We start from the raw sequence: 23,790 nt of genomic DNA, 5'->3' as shown, positions 1-23,790 counted from the left end.
CTGTTTTTAAAACGGGGCCTTTCTCCATTTTTATTTTGCCCAATAAAAATCCTTCACAGTCAGGTAGAGAGAGGAGAGCTGGAGATACGTATACATATAGATCTGCATGTCTATTTATATATATACATACCTCTGTACAGATATATTTATATATTCACCGTAGAAAATGGCAAAGGCAGTAGCTCTTCACATCTGGATAAACCCAATGGAGACATACAACAGACCAGCAGGAAACTGGGAAGTGTGGTAAGAGTTTTAACATGAATTTCCAAAACAGATACACCTTTGCTGTACAAAAATCCCGGAATGCTGCGTGTTACCTCTTTTTTCCTTTTTTTTTTTTTTTCCCCCCAACCTCTTGTCTTTTAAATACATTTATAAACCAGAGGCAAATTCAAGACAACGGTGTTTTGGAAGTGACCAGTGGACAGGAGAGACACCCAACTTTATGGAGTTCTTTTTTAAATATTTTTATTATTTTTTTTAAGTATATATATATATATATATAATTTTTTTAATTTTTTTTTTAGATTTTTTCTCTTTTTTTTTTGCAAAGTCTCATTAAACGCAGTTCGGAGAACCAGCAACAGTCGACGCAGAAACAGAACAGTAACGGAGTCGAGTTCAGAACACTTCTGGTTTGAATTCACAGTCAGAGCAGAGAGAAACCAACAGGAGGGAAGAAAGCACGAGGCCGGGATCGAATTTACAGTCGGGAATGCCTGGAGTTGGACAAAGGGTCGGATGCAGAAGGTCCTGCACGGACACAGCCCGGCGGCCGAGCGGGGCCGGGGGGCCCCGGCTGTTATTGCTGGTGAAGTGGGACAGCAGGCTCGCTCAGGCCCTACCTGGGAGCTGGGATTTGGGGATCAAGGGGGGGACAGCTATGGATCTGCTGGAGGACAGACGCAGGACACGGGCGACTTGGCGACGTGTTTAGGACGAGGGACCCTCCCAAGCGCGGCAAAGGCCGAGAGGGGCTGCCCTCGGCTCACAGCGATTCCAGGTCCCAGGGAGTGCAAACAAAGACACCTTGGAGGAGCCCTGGCCCCGGGGTGGGCTCTGCAGGGACCCCCCTGCCTGGAAAGGGACTGCATAGACACGGTGTGTGTGCAGCATTGTGTAGCACCGGTGCTGGGACGCTCCGGCACCGGTGCTGGAGCTCTGCCTGGGGGTGTTCTGCTCCTTTCAGTCACCTGTGGAGAGAAAGGGACCTTCTCCTCCAGGAGGGCAGCCTGGCTCTTGGGAATGGCAGAGCCACAGTCTCCCACTGGTGTCTGGTTGTGGCTCTGTGAGCTCAGACACCCCAGTGGCTCCCACGTGGAGAAAACCTGCAGGGACAACCATGGGATGGGACCAGGAGGGGATGGATCACACCTCCTGGGGGCCCAGGCTGGTGGCCTGCTGGGTAAGGGCAGCTCTGGGCTCTCCAGGTGAATTGGGACCACCAAGCTCAGATTGGTGGTTGTTTGGAGCCAGACTGGACCTCGCATCCCTTTCCGAAGGAGGAGAGCCCAGGGCTGGAGCTTTGAAGGTATTCAAGGGAATACTGGCTTCCCTGCAGGTGTCAGAGTTGGGAAGAGTCCCTTTGAAATCACCCTAGAAAAACCTATTGCTTTGGGACAGAAAGCAGAGACTTTCTGCCGGAAAAAACAGATCTGTGAAAGAGCTGTGAGAACACAACCTTGTCCCAGGCTCCAGACCTGACACGATCCCCTTCAGGGGGAGAACCAGGGAGGAGGATTATCCTGAAAATTGTTTCTGGTGAAACATCCTATTGGGAAACCAACATCTGCAAACAGCTGCATGAGATCCCGACCCCTCAATAGACTGGGGGGGGTCCTGTGTGCCCCTACAGACCTCATAGACCCCTCATGGCCCTGTTTTTCCAGAGGGTGGAAGGAGCAGGGAGCCCCAGAGCTGGTGGGTGGGGTGTTGTGATGGTGTGAAGCCCCGTGCAAGGATCTCATGGGAATGTCCTTCAGCAGGAAGCCAAGTTGCTCTTGGAGGTAAAGCAGGACTGATGGAGCTGCCATGGGAATGATGGAGAGGAGAGGTGAGGACCAGCAGTCTGGAAAGCTCCTCTGAGGGCAGGGTTGGGATATGTCACTGTCAGTGGGGGCTGTGGGCTCCAGCTCCATGTTCAGATGTACCTGGGAAAGTTCTGGGAGAGTCACTGGTTGCTCCAGTGGGATGAGGAGGATCTAAAAGGAGGCAGGAGAGTCTGGAGAGCTGGGGCAGAGGAACAGCAGGGCACAGGCAGCACATGAGCAGATCTTTAGCAAGGGCTTTTGATGGACAGTAACTCTATCAAGGGGTTTCAAGGCTTAGGATGAAGGATTGGGTTAAATTAACGGTGATTGGACCCTCTCCTGTCCCAGGAATGGAATGGAGAAGGCTGAGCACAGCTGGGGAGCAGAGGCACGGTGAAAAGGCATCTGCCCAAGGCCCAGACCCACCTGAACACCATTCACAGGAGCCCTGATCTTCCACTGGCCTGTGGCCTGCTTGCCAAGGCTGGGACCAGGTCCAGGAGCTTCATGGAGCCAAGCTGGGCAGAGCTGCCTTCAGCACTCCAAGCAGGAGAAGCAAAGAGCAAAGTGCATTCACCTTGGAATTTGGTTCCCTGGTAAGGAAGGTGCTGAGGAGGCCCTGGGGTGAGCTGAGGAGAGGATACCAAGGGGGCAGCCAGCAGGACCACCAGCTCTGAGGATACACATTTTCCTGGACAATTCCCACTGATCCAGAACGAGTCCTTGACTGGACCCTGTAGCAATGTCTGCTTCTAAATTAGAGGAGACCTGTCACTCTGAGGACAAGAGGAATGGCTGGGCATGCACCCTCCCTTCTTCCCAAGGAAAAAAAAGGGAATTGCATCCATCCTCCTCCAGGGAACAGTCCCTGGTCCACATTCTCCCTGGGCAATGCATGGAGCTCCGTGGTGTGGCCGTGGAGGAGACTGCTGTGACCAACAATCAGCTCACCCAGGAACTCCTTTCTATCCTGTCCTGTCTAGCACAGAAGAGGCCCCCTCATGGACCTGCAAACATTCCCAGGTGGGACACAGGGAAATCCACACCCTCTCCTGTCCCCTGCCAGCTCTCATTCCCCTCTTCCAGCCCACAGCAGCCTCATCTCTCCCCAGGAAAGCCGGGACAGAGCTCCAAGCTTGCAGTCCAACGCCCTCCAGAGATCTTTGGTCATGTTGCTCGTGAGCAAGCTATAAAGTGCCACTGGCAGGGGCAGGAATGGGGCAGGATGGTCTTTTCCGTGGGCAGAGCTCCAGGGGGACACCACTGGGAGCCACTGTCTGTGTGACACAACATGGGCAGGGGGGACTTCAGCCTTAACCAGGGGACAACAGCAAATCCTGGCATGGGATGACAGCAACAAAGCAGGACAGAGTGACACCAGGCTGTTGGAGTCAGTCCCGAGGGGATTGCTTTCCTGGGAGGTGCTGAGCCCCTGATTCCCACTGCCACAGCTCTGGGGGTGCTGAGCACCCTCCATGTGAACACAGCATCAGTGCTGCTGGTCCTGCTCACCCAGAGAGAAGCCACAGAGCTGCCTGGTCTCCGTTTAATCACTGAACATACAGAGCTGGGCCGTGGTTTACATCCCTCTGTATAACGTAGCAGCGTTAAGAGCAACAATCAGATTCCCCTCTGGAGTGTGGAAACCCGGAGGAGAGGGATCTCCCCCCGGCACGGCGCCAGCGACAGCAGGAATGGTGCTGTGAGACGGTGGCAGAAGCTCAGTGGGACTGTGTGAGGCACAACAACGTGCCATGGCTGTGGTTTCACCCTTGGGGTGAGACAGGAGTGCTGGAATCAGCCCAGCCTGGGTCGGTGTCTGACAGCGACAGCAGCCAGCCTGGGAATGGTGGTGGAGCAAAGCAGTGAGGGGTGAGAACTTCCCTGGCACCAGGACAGCCTGCTTAGCCCCCATCCTCATGGATGGAAGTCTCTGGAGCTGAGCAGTGTCCTCTGTTTGTGCTGTGGATGTGCCTGGAGCGTGACTCGGCTGTGTGTGTGTGGGTCGCTGCTCCAGGACTTCCCACCACTGGCCTGGCTCTCCCAAAGATCACACAATCAGCTGGGTTGGAAAAGACCTCTGAGATCAGCGAGTCCAACCTGTGACCCAACATTGCCTTGTTACCCAGCCCGTGGCACTGATGCCACATCCAGTCTCTTCTTAAACACCTCCAGGGAAGTGACTCCACCACCTCCCTGGGCAGCCCATTCCAATCTTGGATCATATTGCCCAGCCCCGTGTGTCAGGTGTCCCAGAGCATCTCTAACGTCTGTGGACCCCTTGTGTGGGGCAAGTGACCTGAGACCCTCGTGGCCACAGCTTGTGGTGGTGGCCAGTGGCAAGTTAGAGATGATTTTGAGGGCAGGACTTGGAGAATTACACATGAGCCAGGATGTCACTTGGAGCTGAATTCCATTAGCTCCAAGGTGGAGGAGACAGCTGGGTTGTGGTCAGCCCCAGACTCTGTGTGGAGTTTCATGGGACAGAAACCTTTTATCAGCCCTGCCTGAGCCTCCAAGAGACGATGCCAGCTTCCTTGGGCATTCCCAGGATGTGTCACCAAAACGCCAGTCTGGCACCCCTTGGCTATTTCACCCCAAGGCTGAGACCCCAGAGCCTCAACACAGACCTAGTTTGGGATGGGAGACTTCATCCAGTCAGTGTGTGAAAGATGGGAGGAGCCAGGTGAGCTCCCACCTGGGCATAAAAAACAGGAATCCAGGTGTCCCACCATCATTTTGCTCCATCTCTGCTGAGCAAAGGGCTGGCATAGGGATGAGGACGTGATGGGGAGCAGTGCATCCAGTTGTGGGGAGGAATCTTGAAGCCCAGGAATCCTTTGGGGCAGTTTGGCCGGGGAACTTGCCAAAACCATCTGTATTTTATGTCACCAGAGCACAGGGGGGTGGTTTCTGCTGGACAGCCGAGTGCTTGGGGGAATCCTGGGGGAATCCTGGGGGAATCCCAAGACAGGGAAAACCAGCAGCAGCAGCAGAGTGTCTTAATGGGTGTCTGCAAGGCTCTGTCATCCAGGGAATGTCCACAAATTGAGGTCCCTCAGATCTGGATCGAAACTCTTTGAAGTGATGCAGTGAAGAAGAAAGGAGTGGGCCTTTCCTCCTCCAAGGTGCAAAACTTCTCCTTGCTGCTCCTGCCCCAACCCAAGCAGTCCCTGATGGATGCACTGTGAGGCCATCGAGCCCCTGGGCAGTCCAGCACCCCTGTGTACCTCCAGGTTTCACCGGATCCATCAAGACACTAATTCCTGGTACAACTGCAAAAAAGATCGAGGAAAAATGACGATGGGGCAAACCTGACACACTGGAGGACTTGGCTGACTGCTGCTGGCTGGGCCCAGGTATGTGGGGAGGCCACACAAGCCCCTGCTTCTCCTGCCCATGGATTGGGAAGCAGCTCTGGAGAGAAGGTGACCCACAGGGCGATGCCGGTGTCGGTTGCTCCTGAGTGTTAACGCAGCAGGGAATTGCGGTGTGCACGTCCTCAGCAGCAGAGCTGGAAGCTCAATCCCTCTGGGACTCTTCTCCACGCCCATCAGGGGTCAGACCTGACCTAATCCCCCTTTTATGGCTGGTCCTGGGAGAGAGGCTTAGCCTGAGCTGCCCCCCCGTGTTTTTCAGGATGAGTTGTGTCTTCCTCCAGCTCCAAAGACACGGGCAGATGTGGTGGGAAAAGACAGGAACCGTCAACTGGGATCTTGAAATGCCCTGGTCTCGTTGCACATCTCCATTTTCTACGGCTCCAGGGATCTCTGCCAGCCACCAGCAGCTCCTGGCCAGGAGCACTGCCCGATGACCTTGGTTGGTGGGACTAACTGCAGTCTCCTCTCTCTCTTTGCTCAGTCTGGAGCTCACCACAGCAATGCTTGTTCCCAAATTGAAGGTCAGACCTGGTGACTAAATGGGGAGCTTTTCAGAGAGGGAGCATGGAAAATGTGCAGGTTCAGGGCTTTTGCTTGGAAGGTCTTCAGCCCCTCAACACCCTGAGGTTCTTCCTTCTTATGCACATGGAATGTGATCTGGCCAAACCCTCCCTGGAGTCACTGCACAGACATTCCAAGGTGTCCAGTGCTAATTCCAGCTTTGTTCTCCTACGACAAAGAGCCAAAATTCCCACTCGTGTTGATCCTTTGGCCACTGCCCAGTCTGTGCAAACTCCACTTTGAAACGTTTTCCTTCTCTTTACTGTGGATCATGGTAAAAAAAGTGTCCATGAAAGGGAGAACTGGGCCCACTTTGCCCATGTTTTCAAGCCGAGAGCCGGGTTTTGCTGCCTCAGTGACTGTGCACGTAGGATTTGGTTATTGTTCTGCCAGGGCATAAGCACTTGCGTGATCTTAAGCATTTTCCCTTCTTAAGGAATGAATTCATGCTCAGAATTAGTAGCTGAGTGTTTTCTTAAGCTAGGCCTGCGTTATCTCCATCCCTGGAACATGTGATGCTGCGTGGGATGGCCGTGGGTGCTGTTTGGAATGGCTGTACTGAAGGCTGACGCTCGCCCCGTTGGAATCCAGCTGGGATGTGCCCCCTGCAACTCCTGAGTGAGGCTTGGATGCTGTTTTTAAGTAGAGCCTGGACCAAGAGAGTGCCCCAAAGCGTCACTCATTCAGGGACAGGGTGGCACAACTGCCCAATATTGGGGCAAATTGCTAAAGCTTCAGTTTGCATAAACATCCCACAGGCTTGGAGGCTTCCCCAAACCTTGATCCCATTGACTTTGGGAAGTAAGAGGGCTCTTGGGAAGGGAAACCAGCTTGGATTTCCAAGCTTTTTTTCTTGCTGTAGCCAGCTTGGGTGTATAGTAAGAGTAAGGGGACCAAGGCAGAGGTGGGAGGGTATTTCTGCTCCCAAGGTCGGTCACAACCTGGGAGAGGAGTGGAACCGCAGAAGGAAACCACAAGGAAATGAAAACACAGCTCTGCTGAGCCCCCAAAGAGGCTCCTGCCGGGAGATCATTCCTTGTTGGCTTCTGTTACCAGGACAGGCTCATCCTGCTCCTCAAGGATGTCCTAACCTCTTGCAACCATGGTAGCCATGGGCTGGCAAGGGGGAGTCGTCTGGCAGAGATATGTCTGGTTTCACTGAAATCAGTGGCCAACCTTGCACTGACTTCACTAAGACCATCGTCTGGAACAGGATACTTGATGCAGAACAGTGAGTTTGCTCATCATCCCGAGAGCTTTGCTCCATTAGCCAATGTGGCTAAAAACATCTTGGAAAGAAAAAAAAAAACCAACCAAACAAACCAACAAACCTGCCACTTTGAACTGTTTCGCTGCACGAAAATGCTTGGGAAACCAAAGAAACCGAATATTAACCCTCCAAAACAACCAACCGAGAAGGGGTGAATTGTAGGAGAGGGGGTGGCAGCCTCCAACGGAGTAACAGTCACGGCAGATTAACGAAAGAGCCAATTTTGACCCTCACCAGCTGTACTAGGAAAAAAAAAAACCCAAAAGAGATGTCGTATCATTGATAGAAAACCAACGCACATCCACAGTTATTTTACCTACAGAGCACAGAAGTGGAGAGTAAGGGTGGTGGAGCTCGGCCGGGAGCAGAGCAGGCTCCCCCCGCTCCGGCGGTAGCGCGTTATCCTTCGGAAGATCACTGGCTTGAGTAGGTAGTACATGCACAGCAATAAAAAAATCTCGTTGTGTGGCGGTGGTGGCCCCTCCTCAGATCTCGGTGGACTCGATTCGCTCGAGCCTGGAGGGAGTCCACGTCTTTTTCTCCTCGGTGTGCGGGGGGCTGGTGGCCTTGGTGTTCATCTCGTTCACCTTGTGCTCCAGGAGCTGGTTCTTCTGGTACATCTCCACGTAGTTCAGCTGCAGCTGCTTCTGGTACTTGATGACCTTCTCCTTCTCCTCCTGCCACGTGCGCCGCTCCTCCTCGAAGTCCATCACCTGCTGCTCCCGCTGCTGCCGCTCCAGCTTCAGCTCCGTCTGGAGCCGCTCCACCTCCTTCCGCAGGGAGTTCACGCTGTCCTCGCTCTGCCGCTGCATCTTGGCCTCGTCGCTCTCGCAGGCCAGCGGGTCCCGCAGCTTCTCGCCCAGGTCGCCCCCGAAGGGCCCCGGGGGTCCCATGCTGGCAAGTGTCCGCTTCAGGCCGGAGACCTCCAGCTCACAGTGGTTCAGTTTTTCCCTCAGCACCTGCACCTCGCTCATCTTGCGCTGCAGTTCGCCCTCGCAGATCTCCAGGTTGACGCTCTTGGAGCTGTAGGAGTCCTTCAGGGTGAGGATCTGCTCCTCCTTCTCCCGCAGGAAGTTCTTGCCTTCCTTGAGCTGCGAGCGCAGCCCCACGATCTCGTTCAGCTTCTGGGAGACGTCTGCCTGGGAGTCCTTCAGTTGCTGCTTGAGCAGGGAGATCTCGCCTGCCTTCTGGCACACCTGTGGGAAGAGCATCCGTGAGGTCGGGGGACGGCAGCGAGGAGCCACCACCCCTGCTCGTCCCTCGTGCTGCCCATGAAACAGCCCTGCTCGAGGGCTGAGTTCCAGCCTTCACCAGGCCCCAGACCATGCCAAAGACCTAAAGGTCGTCCCCACACCTGTGGGGGGTATTTTGTGTTTTTTCCTGCAGAAACTTGGGACTTTTCAGGCACCTGATGCTGTTCCCAGCTGGAGTTGTCCAAACAGCTGAGCCAGGTGCTGTGAGACAGTGATGCTTCCCTCCTTGCATTTGTCCTACCCACCCAACCACAGCCCTGTGGTGCTTGACCCCAAACCCTCTGCTCTCAGCAGGAGTTTTCCCACTGACCTCAGTGGCATCTGGACCTTGAACAAGCCTGAGACAGAAACACCTCAGACCCAGGGACCACCCGGGCTCTCCCCGAGCACTGGGACAGCAGGACAGGATGATGTTACTTACTCATCCTATGATGCCTTCCTTCACAAAGTCTCCTAAAGAACCCTGGAAGCGTTCAAGGCTTCAAGGACAGGGCCTGGAGCACGCTGTTCTAGTGGGAGGTGTCCCTGCCCATGGCAGGGGGGTGGAACAAGGTGGTCTTTCAGGTCCCTTAACAGGGAGCCAAAGGAGGGACAATGCAGCCTCCTCATTCTGGGATGTAACTTGCAGGGATTTTACAACAAGCCTCTAATAAGCTCTGCTGAACATCTGCAAAAGCACATTTCAGAGCCTGGTTAATCCCAGCTTCCTCGACTTCCCATCAGGATTAGCAGAATAGGGTCTTCTTGATTCTAGTGCTACATTTTGCCTTTGCACTCTTAATAAATTTAAAGTTTCTAGCCAGTCCATGGAAGGATTAAAATTCTTCACATGATCAAACTGGGAAAAAAAAGGTATGTGAGCCCTGGCTATACAAACAGACTTTGATAAAATGTTCTAAAAATAGAAACAGTAGGAAAAAATTATGTAGAACTCAACAGGAGAACTAGAAAGAGGAATTTGCTTTTCAGCTTTTTAAGAGAGATAAACTTATTAAGAACTGAAAACAGCGTGTTGCAATGGAAAGCATGAGGTAGACTTGGCCATTGATATAATTTTTAGCTCAGTTGCTTTTTATCTTCAGCAAAAAAAAAAATCATCAAATATTTGAAAAGCAGTTTCAAGGTTTGCCCAAACGCAGACCTTACAAGAATTTAATTAAAACAGACTTAAACCTGTTTTTGGTAGGCACAAATACCTGTATGGAACGAGTTGTGTTCCCTGAGACTGGATTTAAATGTCACAAGTTGGAGTGACCAGGCTGCGAAGTCAAATTATTAACCAGCACAGGAGGTGTGCACAGAAAGTTGTGCTTATTTTACTTTAATGGAAAACAACAGGTTTAGGACTCAAGACAAATGAGGTGACAAGTGTCCACAAGAGGCCACCAACCCATAGCCACTATCTGTGGGGTCCACTTAGGGCATGTGGGAGGTACTTTGGGCTACCAGAACCCTTGATGAAAACCTGGTACAACAAAGCTCTTACCTCCCACTTGGTCTCTTCAATCTTTGGGAGAAACTCAGCCTGCTCCTTCTTGAAAGCCACGAATTTCTTCTCCAGCTCCTCTCGCTGCTGGAGGAGCTGCCCCATGTCGTCCTGGAGTTTTTTTTTCTCCTGCTGGAGCTTGAAAATTTGGAGCTGCAAAGCCTGCTGAGCCCGCTGCGCCTTTTTGGAGACCTGCTGCAGCTTGTTGGCGTAGTTCTGCCTCAGGTCCTCCATCTCCCTCTCCCAGATCTTCTGCTTCTCCTCGAACACCTGGAAGATCGCCGCCTCGCTCTTGTCCAGGTTCCTCCGCATCTGGAGGACCTCCTGCTCCTTCTCCCAGAGCCGGTCCTCCAGGTCCTGGATGATGTCGTCCGTGGAAGGCGAGTGGAAAGGCATGGTCTCGTTGAGATGGTTCAGCCTGCTGAAGGAGGAGGTGCTCTTGCTGGAGGACCGCCCGCTGTCTGAGGTAGATATCCCGTTGTATCCCACGATGTTCTTCTCCACGTAGGTGGTGCCGATGCGGTTGATGTGGCTGGTGGAGGCGCTCATGGGCCCCACATGCTGGCTGTAGCCCGTCCCGTAGGTGGGCAGGCTCGTTAGGGAGTTACGCCCCGAATCCGAGAGCCCCCCCCCTTGGTTTGTAGTCCTGTTAAGGCTGCCCTTGTCGAGCCCAGCTTTGGGTGCGGACGGGCTATTGCTGTTGGCGTGGTTCAAGCTCTTCCTGTTCTCCGTCATCCCGTTGCTCTGCGGCGGGCAGAGGTTCTGCATGGAATGGAAGTTTTTAGGAACTACTGGCTTAAAGGCTGAGGGTCTAACTAAGGGCTCATTGCTCTGCAAAAAGGAAAAAGGACCACGCGTCAAACACGGCAGGAGGCTCGGTAACGACACAACAAAAAGAGACACGTCGGCACAGGGCGGGGCTGGTGGGGTCAAGTCAGCTTGGGCTGGCTCCATGTTACACCTTTTGGGCCATTTGGGGTTGTACAGGAGGGACCTGTAGTCACTGGTAGGACATGAGGGAGCTGTGGTCACCGGTAGGACAACACTTTGTCTTCCCTTGCCCCAAATAAAAAGAAGTAATCTTGACTCGCCCCCAAATCTGCATGATTTACCCCCTGGGATACTCCTCGGGCTGCCACTTGCCTACCAAACCTGATCAAAAGAACTCTGATTTTGGCTGGTCATATTTGGAAGGACTCTCAGCCTTGAGGGTGCATCATCCTGTTGCTGAAAGCTGAATTGAACCCTTGGATTGGCAGCTATTTTGCCCCAAGAGCATCATGTTTCCCTCCCGCTGGGAGTGATCTCTTCCTGTGTGGACCTTGTGTCCTGCTTATGCTCTGATGGGAGCAGGTAGGAGCTGTGACCCCAGCAGTGACTCCAGGCAAGGAACATGCTGAAGCTGCTCTTCACTGGAATATTTGTGTTTTCTGTGGGCATAAGCAATGCAGGGGGGAAAATGGACCACAGGGATTTAGAAAGGATTTTAAAACCTTGAACATTCCCCACCCTGTCAATGTGCCTACAGAAACAAAATTTCCTCAAAATGGGATTGAGTCTCCCCTGCTGCATGTTGAATTTTAGATGAAAATTACAGCAGAGGAGTCAAAGATGTTTTGGAAGTGCCTTCTGGGAGAGACAGAAGGAGCCCTGGTGAGCAGGCTGGAGACCAAAAACCTGGTGCCTGTGAGACTGAGGTGGACTACAGGGACCAGTGGATTAACAACCCAGGAGAAATGGCCACCAAACACTGCAGAAATAATACTGGACACAAATTATGGAAGTCAGTGGAGCAGGGCAGCAGGGGACATAAACCACTGCTGGCTCTGGGGCTCTGCTCCTCCAGACCTGGCAGATTTTGCTCCCTGAAGCCAAAATGAGCCACAAGGACTGGGCTGGACTGAGTCATAATGTTTACAGGGGTAGTTTCAAGCCTTGTCACCTTGTCCCTCACAAGGGATTTTGAACAGAGGCTCGGAGCTGCTTTCAAGCCACAGCTTTATGTGGCAGTGGGCGGTTGAGGATTGCCTGTAAGTGGTACAAACATAAGAGTGGGACTCAGATGTTGGACCTACTGAAACAAGAGCTGATTCCAGCTCCCTCCCCATCCATCAGAGAGGTAGACACATCATCTCAGGGAGGTTGGAAGAGCCAGTGACTTAAATACAGGTTTAAACGATCTGAAAACTTCACTGAGATCATGCTCTGGGGTTCCTCAAGAATAACTTTGGCCCTGAAAGTGATAAGAACGATACTACCTGCACATAAAATGTACAGAGTGAGAATTGGACTGCCTGCCAGGATTGCTTTCTTGCCCAGGGCTTCCTGGCGCGTGTTTTCAGGGCCGTGCCGTGGCCACCGAGCAGCTCCAGGAGGCGGAGGGTCTCACCTGGTCGAGTTTGCCGGAGATTGGCAATATCTTTGGTGGGTTACCGGGCTCTCGGTACTGGGGAGGAGGCGGCAGGTTCTTCTCGTTGTTGGAGGTCACGTTCCCACAGATGTCCATCTTCACCTTCTCGCTCTTGCGCAGGTCGCCGTTGATGTAGAGGGAGTTGGAGACCTTCTCCGACTTGTAGGTCTTCTCCTCGCCGGAGTAGCGGTTGGAGATCTCCCGCCCGGAGTAGCCGTTGCTGCGGGAGCCCTCGGAGGCCTGGCGGCCACTGCCCTGCGTCCGGGTGCCCACGCTCTTCATGGCGAACTCCTGGTCGTTGGCCACGCCGCTGCCCACGCTCCCCATGGCACTCCGGGGGGCGGCGGTTCGGGGTGGCCGGGCGGCGAGTCCGTGGAAGTTCTGCGGGCTGGCGCGGGTGGGGTCACTCAGGACGGGCAGCGTCTCCAGCGTGGCCATGGCAGCGTCGAGGTGAGGTGGAGGCACGGGTCAGTGGCACTGGGGGCGGGAGGGAGAGGAAAGGAAGGGCTGTTAAAGAGGTGTCTTTTACCCACCACCCCCCTTTGCAGGTCGAAATCACGTCCCGGTGTCCGGTACGGAGCAGATGATGGGGTTGTGCTCCTCTCCGGGAACCCCAGACCCCCTGTGGCAGGAGGGCCCACCCCAGCAAGGCCTAAAATCCAATCAGAAAATGCAAACAGTGGCCAGCTCTCCTGTCAGCTCTCTGTGATGTGTTAGCAGTGGTAATGTTCTTGGTGTTGAATTCTGCTAAAACCAGCCTAGTTCACCAAACTCCAAACACACATCCTGCTTTTTGAAGTCTGATGTGACAGATAAGCTGGGAGCTGGCCTGGAAATTTGTGACTGGCGCTCAGTCACTTTATACCCTAAAAGTGCAGTCCCCTTTCACACAGTCAGGTTCTTCTAACTTAACCCTTCTTGGGGTGTACATGTGGAGATTCCTACCTTGGCTGGGGACACCTCCCAAGGTGACCCCTCGAGGCTGAGAGATCTCCCCATGAATGTTGGGCTGGGGGAGTTAATCAAATCTCTACTTAATAACTATTTCTTTTTGCCAGCTTTAATATAATTGCTTCAATAATTGCTTCAGTATAGTGCACCATCCTGTCTTATACTACACTATTAGTAGTGTTAGTGTTTGTATTGTACAGCAAATAATTCTGATTAAGATGTTTTGTCTGATCATTTGAATAAAATAAATGATTCATTTTATGTAAATATTCTCATTTTGCCAATCATTACACCCTGCTGGACAAAAGTAATTCAGTCACACATTCTGTAATTCCTTAAATTTAAACCGTTGACATAATCCAAGGCTGAGACTGGATTCAGCTGCACCTGGACTCCTCTCTCAGCAGGAGTTTAGAAAGCCAGGGAGCCCTTTCTGCACCTTGTGACTCAGTAGCAGGGCTTTTTAAATAAATTCTGTCTAAGCCTTTCACTCCCATCCACGACACCCCCTTGGAGAAGCACTGATCCCCCAAATCCCACTCACTGCCCTCCAAAAAAGCTTCTCTTAAAGCCTCTGAGCCCAAGGGTTGGGTGCTCCCCGGGGCAGGGAGTCTGTGTGGGTTTTGTTTGGCACAGCTCTACGGCACCGGTCGGACACGACCGTTTGCAGTTCCCGAGGTTGGATTATTTCTGTCACTTTTCCCAGGTTTGAACAAGTTTGAGTTACCATGGGAATATGATTTCTCCATCCCTGGTCCATCAGTAGCTTATCCAATTCCTCCCTCCAGCCCATCTCTTAGGGATGATTCAACAAGGCTTAAACAACACACTTTCCATCTTGTCCTTTGGGACTGTTGCTCCTGTGGGCTTGAGCTTTTAGAAAGGTGCTTTTGTCCAGGTGTCATCCTAAGTTTTCTTTCAAACATTTATTCCCCTTCTCCATCTTATTCCTACTTAGGTTGTGCCTTGGATTGGCCAAAACTAGGCCATGGGAAGTGGATAATGTGCAAATAATGGTTTTAAGAGTTGTCTTTGGCCAGGTCAAAGGAGCTGGGACCAATTGTCCTCGGGACCAATTCTCACATGTCTGGATGCTCTTCATCAGCTTTTACACAAAGGTGAAAAATCTTATTTAAGGAAATAAGAGCAGTGGGAAGTGAAGGTTTCCCCCTGGATGAGATAATAAAAAAAGTGATGCTCCTTGCAGAGAGGTTCAGGGATGGAGGAGCTCAGACAGGGCCAGCAGGAAGGGGAGATGGAGAAAACCCCCATTTCAGTGGGGTTTTCCCTCTCCTTGGGGTAGGGATGTTCATTGAGCCCTCCCTGAGAAAAGCAGGAGAGCTGGGTTTATTTCCCTGGAGAGCAAGCTCAGATCTGGAGCTCAGCTCCCGTGTGGTGTCTCAGGGGGTCTTGCTATTTGCCCTAATAATGGAATGGAGAAGCATTTAAAAGGTTAAAGCAGGGGCTGTGCTGCTCAACTTTGTTTTTATTAAACTGCAGTTTCTGGAGGCTTCTCCTCTCTCTTTCCAGCACCTTTTCCTGTCCAAAAGACAGCTTGAGTGTCACGTGGCTGGTGGGCAGATGTGGCAAACAGCTGTGCCAGAGGGAGAGGGCACAGAGCTGATACCTACAGTGAGCTGGCAGAGCTCCTGTGGCTGTGGTCGCATCCTAAAGACACTTCCCAAAGAGCATCATAGACAGTTCATCAGTGCATAATGCCCAGGAGCCAATCCAGCTGCCTCCTGGGCACCTGGAGACTTGTTTGGGCTATGGAGCTATGAGAAGGTGTGGGCAACACCCACCCGAACCCACGGCACTTTTGGATTTTGTTAGTCAAGGGAAGACTTTTTGTTCTGCTAATTTAGGAGTAACCTGCTTTTCAGTGACTTTTTTCAGTCACTTTTCAGTGACTTCTCTTTGTGGGACACCAGCCACCACGGGAGGGATGTGCTGGAAGGCCTCAGCTCCAGAGGAGGGAAAGGCAGAGGCTGCATTGTCTCCATGCAGAGCTCCCCAGCCAGCAGAGGAGAAATCCAGGTTACCTTTCCCTCACTGGGTAAATTTCACGGTGACATTTGCACATTTACATTGACTCTCTGAGGGCAGGATGAGGTCACTGGAAAGTCTGATCCTTAAAAAGGAAAAAAAAAAAAAAGGCCAACGCAACAACAAGCGGTTTCTTTTAACTGGGAATCATCCAAGCAAACATTCTGAAAAAAACTTGTTATTAGCTTATGTTTACTGCAAACCCAGGGCCTGATAAACAGAGTGCAAGGACAAGCCTTACAAATGTGTTATTAAGGAGGTGCCAGAAGTGCCAACAGATCCCCGACAGTACAGCTTTGTTTGCCAAAAAGGGCCATTTTTTTGAGAACAACAACTCTTGGGTTTGTATCTTCTGGCAAGCTCCGGTTCCCAGTCAGGTTTTGCACTGGTTGTTCCTCAGCTGAACTGAGGAAACTGAACTGAAAACAAGTTTTGAGCACAGGAATAGCTCTGCCATGCTCTGGTGCAGAGCAGGAGGTCATTTTTTTCTCCTTCCAGGTTTGGAGGAATGCGCGATTCAAAATTCCCCACCACATTTCTTCTGCTTAAAACTCTTAATCTCTGTAGTGATAGGACGAGGGGAAATGGTTTTAAACTTGCAGAGGGCAGGGTTAGATTAGATATGAGGAAGAAATCCTTGGCTGTGAGGTGGGTGAGGCCCTGGCACAGGTTGCCCAGAAAAGCTGTGGCTGCCCCTGGATCCCTGGAAGTGTCCAAGGCCAGGTTGGACAGGGCTTGGGGCAACCTGGGATAGTGGAAGGTGTCCCTGCCCATGGAGGAGATGATCTTTAATGTCCCTTCCAACCCAAACCATTCTGTGGTTCTATGACTCCATGATATTTACCTCCCTCCCATGGGAACGTGAACTAAAACTGGGTGATTCCCAGTGAAAGGAACTGGCAGTCCATGAGCACAGGAAGGCTGAGAGAAGCCAATTTGCTCTACTTTAGCAGTGTTTCATTCCCAAGTCAGTCCTTTGGAAGGAATGAGGAGTCACCCTCAGCATGGCTGGGCTTGGAAGAGACTGCCAAGCCATGGTAAAGGGATGAAAGTGGCTCCCCTTGGCCTGTGGAGGGTGGAGAGGCTCCAGGCAGGCAAGAAACTAAAACAGGAGTATTAAGCCACCTGCCAGCCACTGCTCTTTCCAGAAGTTCTATATTTCCAGATGTTACATCCCATCTGCAGTGGGGAGGAGGCACCAGGAACATCTCAGTCTCCATCCTCACCAGGCTCTCAGGAAGATGCTGTGTCCAACTCACCTCCCCGGGAGGACTAGGTCTATCCAAATCAATCCCAAGTGACATCTATCTGTCCATCTGTCCATCTGTCCATCCATCCCAGCAGTCACTGAGCCACAAGGCCCTTGCTGAGCTCTGCCCTCACTCCAGCTCCCCAAAGCCCCGTGGTTACAGCAGGAACCTGAGTGAAGGGACTTTCTGCAGACACAAAGGAGGGGGAAAACCCCTCCAGAACAAACACTGAGCCGAGTTCACATTTCCCAGCATTTCTGTGTGAATAAAAGCTCAAAAGAGTTTCTTTGTCTGCCTGGATTGATTCAAGACTCCCTTCCCGGTAGGCATCTCCATGCCAGCACCTTACCAAGGTGCAGACAGCCTTCTCTGACCAGGGACACTGGGATTTCACAAACTCCATGTTGCACCACCTCCCTGTCCCATCCAACTGCAGTGGCCCCTTGGCCTTTCCCGCAGCAGCCTTGCCTTGGAGACAGCAATATTTTAATGCCTGATGCATGAAATCTGAGGTGAAATGTCCTTTTCCACCAGCTGTGGTGGTGAAAATCTTCATGGCCACCTCTTACCCAGACTTCTCACCATCCCTGCAGCTCCAGGGCACTCCTATTGTAAATACAATTATTCGTAAAATAACAACTGTGTCTTCACACTTGCTTTATCCAAATGAGTTAGCGATTGCCTTCCAGTTAAACAGAATTAAAAATCACTTTCAGATAAGCAGCTGAATGGTTAACTAAGACTAAATTATGGGGGCCTGGCTCTGTTTCTGCCTGAGCAGGTTAATTGTTAACACTCTCGTAACAAAGGCCTTGGGGAGACAGACATACCTGGGCACTGTGCCACGGGAGAGAGAAATCAATCACCGGGCCTGGGCAGAGGGAGCTCCGGCAAACAGCCCCGGAGCAAGGCAGTGCCTTGGCACACGCACCACCCCAGGCATGTGGTGCTGGCAGGACGGGCAACAAAGGCATCTGAAGGTCAAAAATTCCCCCTCCTCGCCGTGGTAACAGGTGTGCCCGTGACCTTCAACTGGCACAGGTTTGTTTGCGTCGGGTTTAATGAGCAGGCAATTACTGACACGATAAAAAACATGCTTTGTGGTGCTGGTTTTTTTAGGGCTATAGGGCCTGCACCTGCCCCCTGTTTAGGGGCTCTGGTGGGCTCTGCCAGTTTGTTGGCGGCAGTGCCAAGGAGCTGGGTTGGCTGGAGGAAAAAGAAGTCAGCACATCCTGGGGTGGTGGAGCAGGTTGGAAATGGCATAAAAGGGTTGACAAAAAAAATTTGCTGTTATGATTTTGGCTTCTTCCAGTAAAATACATGGAGAGAGAAGGGCAGTAATGGGTTAGTAATGGATTAGCAGTGAGAAGACAGTCATGGATTAATAATGAGAAGACAGCAGACCCTGTAGGGAGCAAAACCACCTGTGTCCAGTGAAGCATTAACAGGCCCTGGAGAAAAACCACCACTGAAACACAAGACCTGCAATTGCACTCGGCCAATGCATCATAGAATCACAGAATCACAGAACCAGGAAGGTTGGAAAAGACCTTTAAGATCATGGAGTCCAACCATTCCCCCAGCACTGCCAAGGCTGCCACTGACCCATGTCCCAAAGTGCCACATCCACAGGGATTTTAAATCCCTCCAGGGATGAGGACTCCACCACTGCCCTGGGCAGCTGTGCCAGGGCTTGACTATGCTTTCCATGAAGAAATTTTCCCCAATATCCAATCTAAACCTCCCTGGTGCAACTTGAAGCCCTCTCCTCTCGTCCTCTTAGTTTCAGTCCCATCTCTCTTCTTCTCCAGGCTGAGCAAACAGCCTCAGCCTCTCCTTGCACATCACAACCTCCAAAAAGACCATTCAGCCACTGCTCTGCCTCCTGTGAGCCACAGGCCATCACATGTCACCTCCTTATGGCCATACTGGATCCAAACCTGGCTGAGAGCACCTCCACTGGGATTGATTCCGGAGGCAGGGACACCACAGCTCCCCTCCCATCCGGCAGCTCCTTTTCTCCTACACCCTTCTCAAGTTGCTCATTCCTGAAGAGGGGAACGGAATGAGCTTTTCTTGTCTCTCACAGGCATTTTTTCCAGCCCTCAAGTAATTCTTGTGGCTCTTTCCTGCACCTCCTCCAACTCCTTTTCCCCCCACTCCACCATCCTGGCTTGGTGGCTGCCAGGTTTTCCTCCACCTCTGGAATACAACACGAACACAATCAAACCTGTCTGCAAAAACATGCACATCTCAGGCTCCTCAACCACAGGATTTTTCCACAACCGAAAGCCAGATGAAGTCAAATGAACAACTCCTGTTGCTTCCCTGGGACACAAACCTCTCTTTTCCCATTTATCCCTGCTGAAGGGCATGGGAGCGTTGCTATGGGGATATTTTTCCCCCCTTCAGGGCTAAAAGGCAAACTCAGGAAGGCAGGTTGGAGGGTCAAGGAGTGTCAAGTTCTTGTAGCCACCTCCAGACACCTCTTGGGCCATGGGGTTGATAGGTGTCTGCACAACTTCCATCCCTCTGTGCAAAGGATTTATGGCTGGATTTACTTTTGGACACAATTCCGAGTAAGGCGCTCCAGGGTTCCCTGCTTGAGCAGGGAGATTGGAGCAGGTGACCTCCAGGGCTCCCTCCAACCTGAACCATTCAGTCATTCTGTGGTTGCTGCTGGGCTACAGAAACTTAAGCTCTGGGGTTGGATTTTCAGGTTAAAATGAGTAGAAAGTTGTTTTCTCACCCCAAGCCCCCATGGCCTGGGAGATCCTGCAGCTCCTGCACCTGGGCCGGGGCAATTCCAAGCACGAGGACAGGCTGGGTGGAGAACGGATTGAGACGAGCCCTGGGGAGAAGGGCTGGGGGGTGTTTCTGCATGAAACCATCCTGTACCAGGATTGGGGTTGAGGAACAGAGTGTGGGTGGAAGCAAACCCCTCCAGAAAGGGGTTTTGGAGACCTCAGCAAGCAGCAGCCCCTGCCTGCAGCCCCGGGGTGCTTTGCAGGGACCTTTGTAGCTCTGTTTAGCTGGAAGCAAGGAATGCCTGAGTTCAGAAAGCAAAGCAACACCAAAGCCATCCTACATGGCTTCTCCTGGGAGCAGCCTCCATGTATCCTAAGGCTATTTCCATCACACTCTGCTGCAGGCATGCAGCCCCAGAAACCCATCCTGAAGCTCTGTGCTACCATCCCAGCTTGGGAGTCCTGCTGAGGAACATCCAATCTGGGGCTTTGTCCCTCCTTGACCCCCCTCTCCCCACATCTGAGAGCACTGAGGGGTCTGCACAGGGAGCAGCATCCTCTGAGTAACTGGGCCCAGTTAAAAGCTGCCCACCCTCCCAGTAAAAGCCTATTTCTGGGACACGAGGACCACGTTCTGCTTTTCCCTCCTGAAAAAGTGTCAGCCTCAGGTGTGGGTGGTGGGGTTGGGGGCAGGCAGGACCCCGTTTCAGGGGCTGCTCTTCCTCGGGCTTCTGTGGGAAATAAAAGCGAGAGTGGCTTAGAAACATTTCCTTTTCCTTTCCGCCTGCTAATGAGATAATTACAGCTTTTTGTATTCTGGGAAACTACTTTCTCATTATGGGGGCCGCAGCAGCTATTTACATAATAAGCCTGAAACAAAAGAGATGAGATGAAAAGGCCCAGGCGGCTCTTCGGGGGAGCTCTCCTTGAGCTGCTGAGGGAGAGCCCGGCGGGATTGATGCATTCCTCCATCCCCAAAGCCCCTCTGCCAAGGGCTGGAGTAGGTGGCAGCACTCGGTCCAGGATGTTCCCAGCTTGGGATGCTCCTCACTCCCAGCTGTGAGGGTCCCCAGGGTCCCCAGAGCCAGCCCGATGCGCTCCCGTAAACCACCCACCGCAATTCCGGTTGCCAAGGGATTTGGGAGGGGTGACCCACATCAAGGAGAGTCATGTCAGCGTTTGTGGGGCTTGTAGTGACACCTTGGGACAAGTCTCACCACCCAAGGATATGTTTGGTACCCAGCTGGCCCATCCCCTGTCTCATCTGCTGTGTCCCAGTTTCCTACAGCTGTGGATAAGGGACATTCTGGGAACCAACCTGTCCCATCCCACGTCCCATGTCCCCATTCCTTGTCCCACCTGCTGGCCAAGGGACATTCTGGGGACCAACCTGTCCCATCCCACGTCCCATGTCTCTGTTCCTTGTCTCCCCTTCTGGCCAAAGGACATTATGGGTTCTAAATTGTCCCATCCCATTTCCCTGTCCCCTCAGTTGGCTGAGGGATACATTGGTTACCTGTCCCACCCCATGTCCCATTTCCATGTTCTCCCAGCTGGCCAAGGGACTCATTGGGTATGAAACTATCCCATCCCACATCCCATGTCCCATTTTCTCATCTCCCCAGCTGGCCAAGGTACCAAACTATCCCATCCCACATCCCATGTCCCATTTCCACATTCCCCCAGCTGGCCAAGGGACACATTGGGCACCAAACTGTCTCATCCCACATCCCATGTCCCATTTTCCCATCCCCCCCAGCTGGCCAAGGGACACGCTGAGCACCAAACTATCCCACCCCATGTCCCAGTTCCCTGCCCCCACAGCTGACTACTGGGTACCAAACTGTCCCAGCCCACATCCCCGTGCCCTGTCCCCCCATCTGGCCAAGGGACACTCTGTGTATCAAACTGTCCCTGCCAGCAGCCACCTCCCTTCCCCAATAAAGGCTCCATTGTTCTCCCCCACAAAGCCCGAATAGTGCAGCCTGCTCCAGCTCCACCTTCCCTGCCAATCCTCCCCCTTTGCTATCAGTTTTCCTCCTCAGTTGCTCTGTGTTTAAGGGACACAGTCCAGTGCCACCCCTCCCTGTCCCCCGGGAAGTGGCAGGAGGGGAATCACGGCAAAGCACGGCCGCAATCTGCACATGGCCTTGGCTCCGTGTCCTGCTTGTCCTCCTTCCCCCTCCCCGCTCCCTCAGGGTGCTCCTGGAATGAACACCCCCCCTGCCTGCCTGGAAACCCCTCTGTGGACAGCAAAATAATCAATAAATCCATCTGGGCATTGCCACTGCTCATCCAGAACGAGCTGCTCCGCCTGTCCCAAGCCCACCTCCACCCCAGCTCATCTCAGGGCGTTCCCAGTTTTAACCCACAGGATTTTCTGGATCCAAAAGGAGCAGGCAAAGGTGTGGGATTAAAAGCCAAGCACCCGGCAGGCTGCACTGATCTCAAGCTGCTCCAGTAAGGAAAGAAAGAAAAAGTTGTTGTGGAGGCTGCAGCAAAGCCCCAGAGAAACCTCAGCAGGTGACCTGGAGGTGTGACAAGGTGCATCTCCAAGGTACAGGGTCCCAGGGAGGCTTTTTAGGCTCCATCCTGCGAGTGTTTCAAGCCCTGAACAGACCAAGCAGGGTCTGGTGCCACAGCTCAGTCTGCCTTCAGCACTGAGGTGGTCTGGAGACTCCCCAAGGACCCTTCCACCAGGAATTGTCCTGCCACGGAGGTTTTGGGAAGCCACACCAGGGCTGTCCACCTGACAAGAGTCCTCACCCTCAGGGGAATTTACCCCCTTTTTTCCCTGTCTGCTGTCAGAGCCCTGGATTTTGGATCCCCCAGGATGCACCTGAGGGCAGATAGGAGGGATTTTCCATGACATGCCATCTCTGTCCCCATCATCCCAAGGGGCAGAGTGCCAGTGGGACACAGTGGTTTCAAACCCAGCCCAAACTGCCATCCCAAATCCCAGGTGTCCATCAGGAAGGGTTAGGCCACGGTCTCACCTGTGCCCACCTGCCCTCGTGGCTGCCCTCAGAAGATGCTCAGTGCTGGTTGTGTCCTTGTCCCCAGTGAGGTCCCAGTGGCTGCCCAGAAAACACCAACTTTGGTGGACAAGGAAAATTCCCGGAATTCACTCGGTATAGGGAAAGGGCAGTTTGATGGAGCAGCCTCAGTGCTGGCTGTGGGGCCGAGCATCTGGGATGCTCCATGCCATGGGTTGGAGTACTTGAGGTCATCCCAGCCCTGTGTGCCTCAGTTTCCCCTTGTTAAGGGGATTCTACTGGATCCAGGGTGAGCTTTCCCCATCTGGAGCGCCCCATCCCTGCTCCGACACCCCGGTGCAAACACGGCCCAGTGGGTACATCCCATCCCCCAAAAACACCTGCACAGGGTCCCACTGGTTCAGCCCTACATAATCCACCAAAACCCCTTTGGCAATGTGGCTGGAGACAGCTGCTCCCGGCTGATCCCGTGGTGCTCCCTGATCCGGGGGTATGAGGGAACTCCTGGTTCACTGCACGGAGCTGCTGCCCCTGGAATTTCCCCAGCATGGAGCTGCATCCCTTGCCTGGCACCCCAGCACCTGCCTGAGCATCCTCACACATCCCCACATCCCAGGGATCCCGATGTGACCCCCTGCTCCAGCCCCACTCCTTGGCCCCGAGCGCCTCGCGGTGGGAGCAGGAGTCACCAGATCCCCCCTCCCCTTGTCCCCAAATCCCTGCAGGATCGAGACCCCTGCCCTGCACGTGGTGTTGCAGGGGGAGGGCCGATCCTGCCCTTTGGGATGATCCATCACCCGGGAAGGGTTCCAAGCAGCGGCCCCCGCGAGCCCTGCCCGGCTCTGCCACTCCCAGACCTTTCCCAAAGGAGGAAGAACAACGAGGGGACCCTCCACTGGCTCCCACCCGCCTCCCACGCCGCCAGCCCGGCCGGGATTTATCATTAACTCGCCCTGAGGAATTTCAAGAGCGCGGAGCCAGCCCAGGAAGCGCTCTCGCTCCTCCTCGGACACCACGGACGCGGGGAGCGAGTCCCCGCGGTGGCTCGTCCCCGTGGTGGCTTGACCCCACCGCCAGCTAAACCGGAGCGGTGCCCCAAAAACCCACTGGGGTGCAAGGTCCCGGTGCTGGGAGCTGCCAGCTGGATCCAGGGGGAGCTCAGAGGGGGGGAAAACAGCAGCTTCCCCCATCCTGATCACCCCACCTCCGTGCACCCCCATCCCTGCTCCCACCCCAGCCCGCTGGAGAGGTCCCACCCCAAAAAAATCACCTGCAAAGGGTCCCACCAGCTCAGCCCGCACTTAATCCACCAAAAACCCTTCGCTCCCCTGCCCGGCCCCAAACAAAGACACCCAGCGAGAAGGGGGGAAGGAGAGGAAAGGAAAGATTCCCGGAAAAAGCACCCAC

At 53.2% G+C, this 23,790-nt stretch overlaps 1 protein-coding gene across 4 annotated transcripts in view; it reads right to left on the bottom strand.

Annotated features, from left to right (window-relative positions):
• LZTS3 (leucine zipper tumor suppressor family member 3) overlaps window positions 1-23,790 on the bottom strand; it is a 51,984-nt gene continuing 28,194 nt past the window's right edge. For 3 of the 4 annotated variants that reach the window (XM_027705557.1, XM_027705556.1, XM_027705555.1), the window contains exons 2-4: window positions 12,373-12,870; window positions 9,984-10,814; window positions 1-8,440 (exon numbers count right to left, since the gene is read on the bottom strand). In XM_027705557.1, coding sequence (XP_027561358.1) covers window positions 7,730-8,440; window positions 9,984-10,814; window positions 12,373-12,831 — 2,001 coding nt within the window. In that variant the 5' untranslated portion in view covers window positions 12,832-12,870 and the 3' untranslated portion in view covers window positions 1-7,729. Of the gene's footprint in view, window positions 8,441-9,983; window positions 10,815-12,372; window positions 12,871-13,034; window positions 13,536-23,790 lie in introns of those variants that run through there. The other variant, XM_027705558.1, reaches the window with a different exon arrangement.

The sequence above is a fragment of the Neopelma chrysocephalum genome, unplaced genomic scaffold (assembly GCF_003984885.1).
Source record: "Neopelma chrysocephalum unplaced genomic scaffold, ASM398488v2 Primary Assembly neopelma1_345, whole genome shotgun sequence".
NCBI classification, from domain to species: Eukaryota; Metazoa; Chordata; class Aves; order Passeriformes; family Pipridae; genus Neopelma; species Neopelma chrysocephalum.
This window is presented reverse-complemented; position numbering and strand designations above follow the sequence as displayed.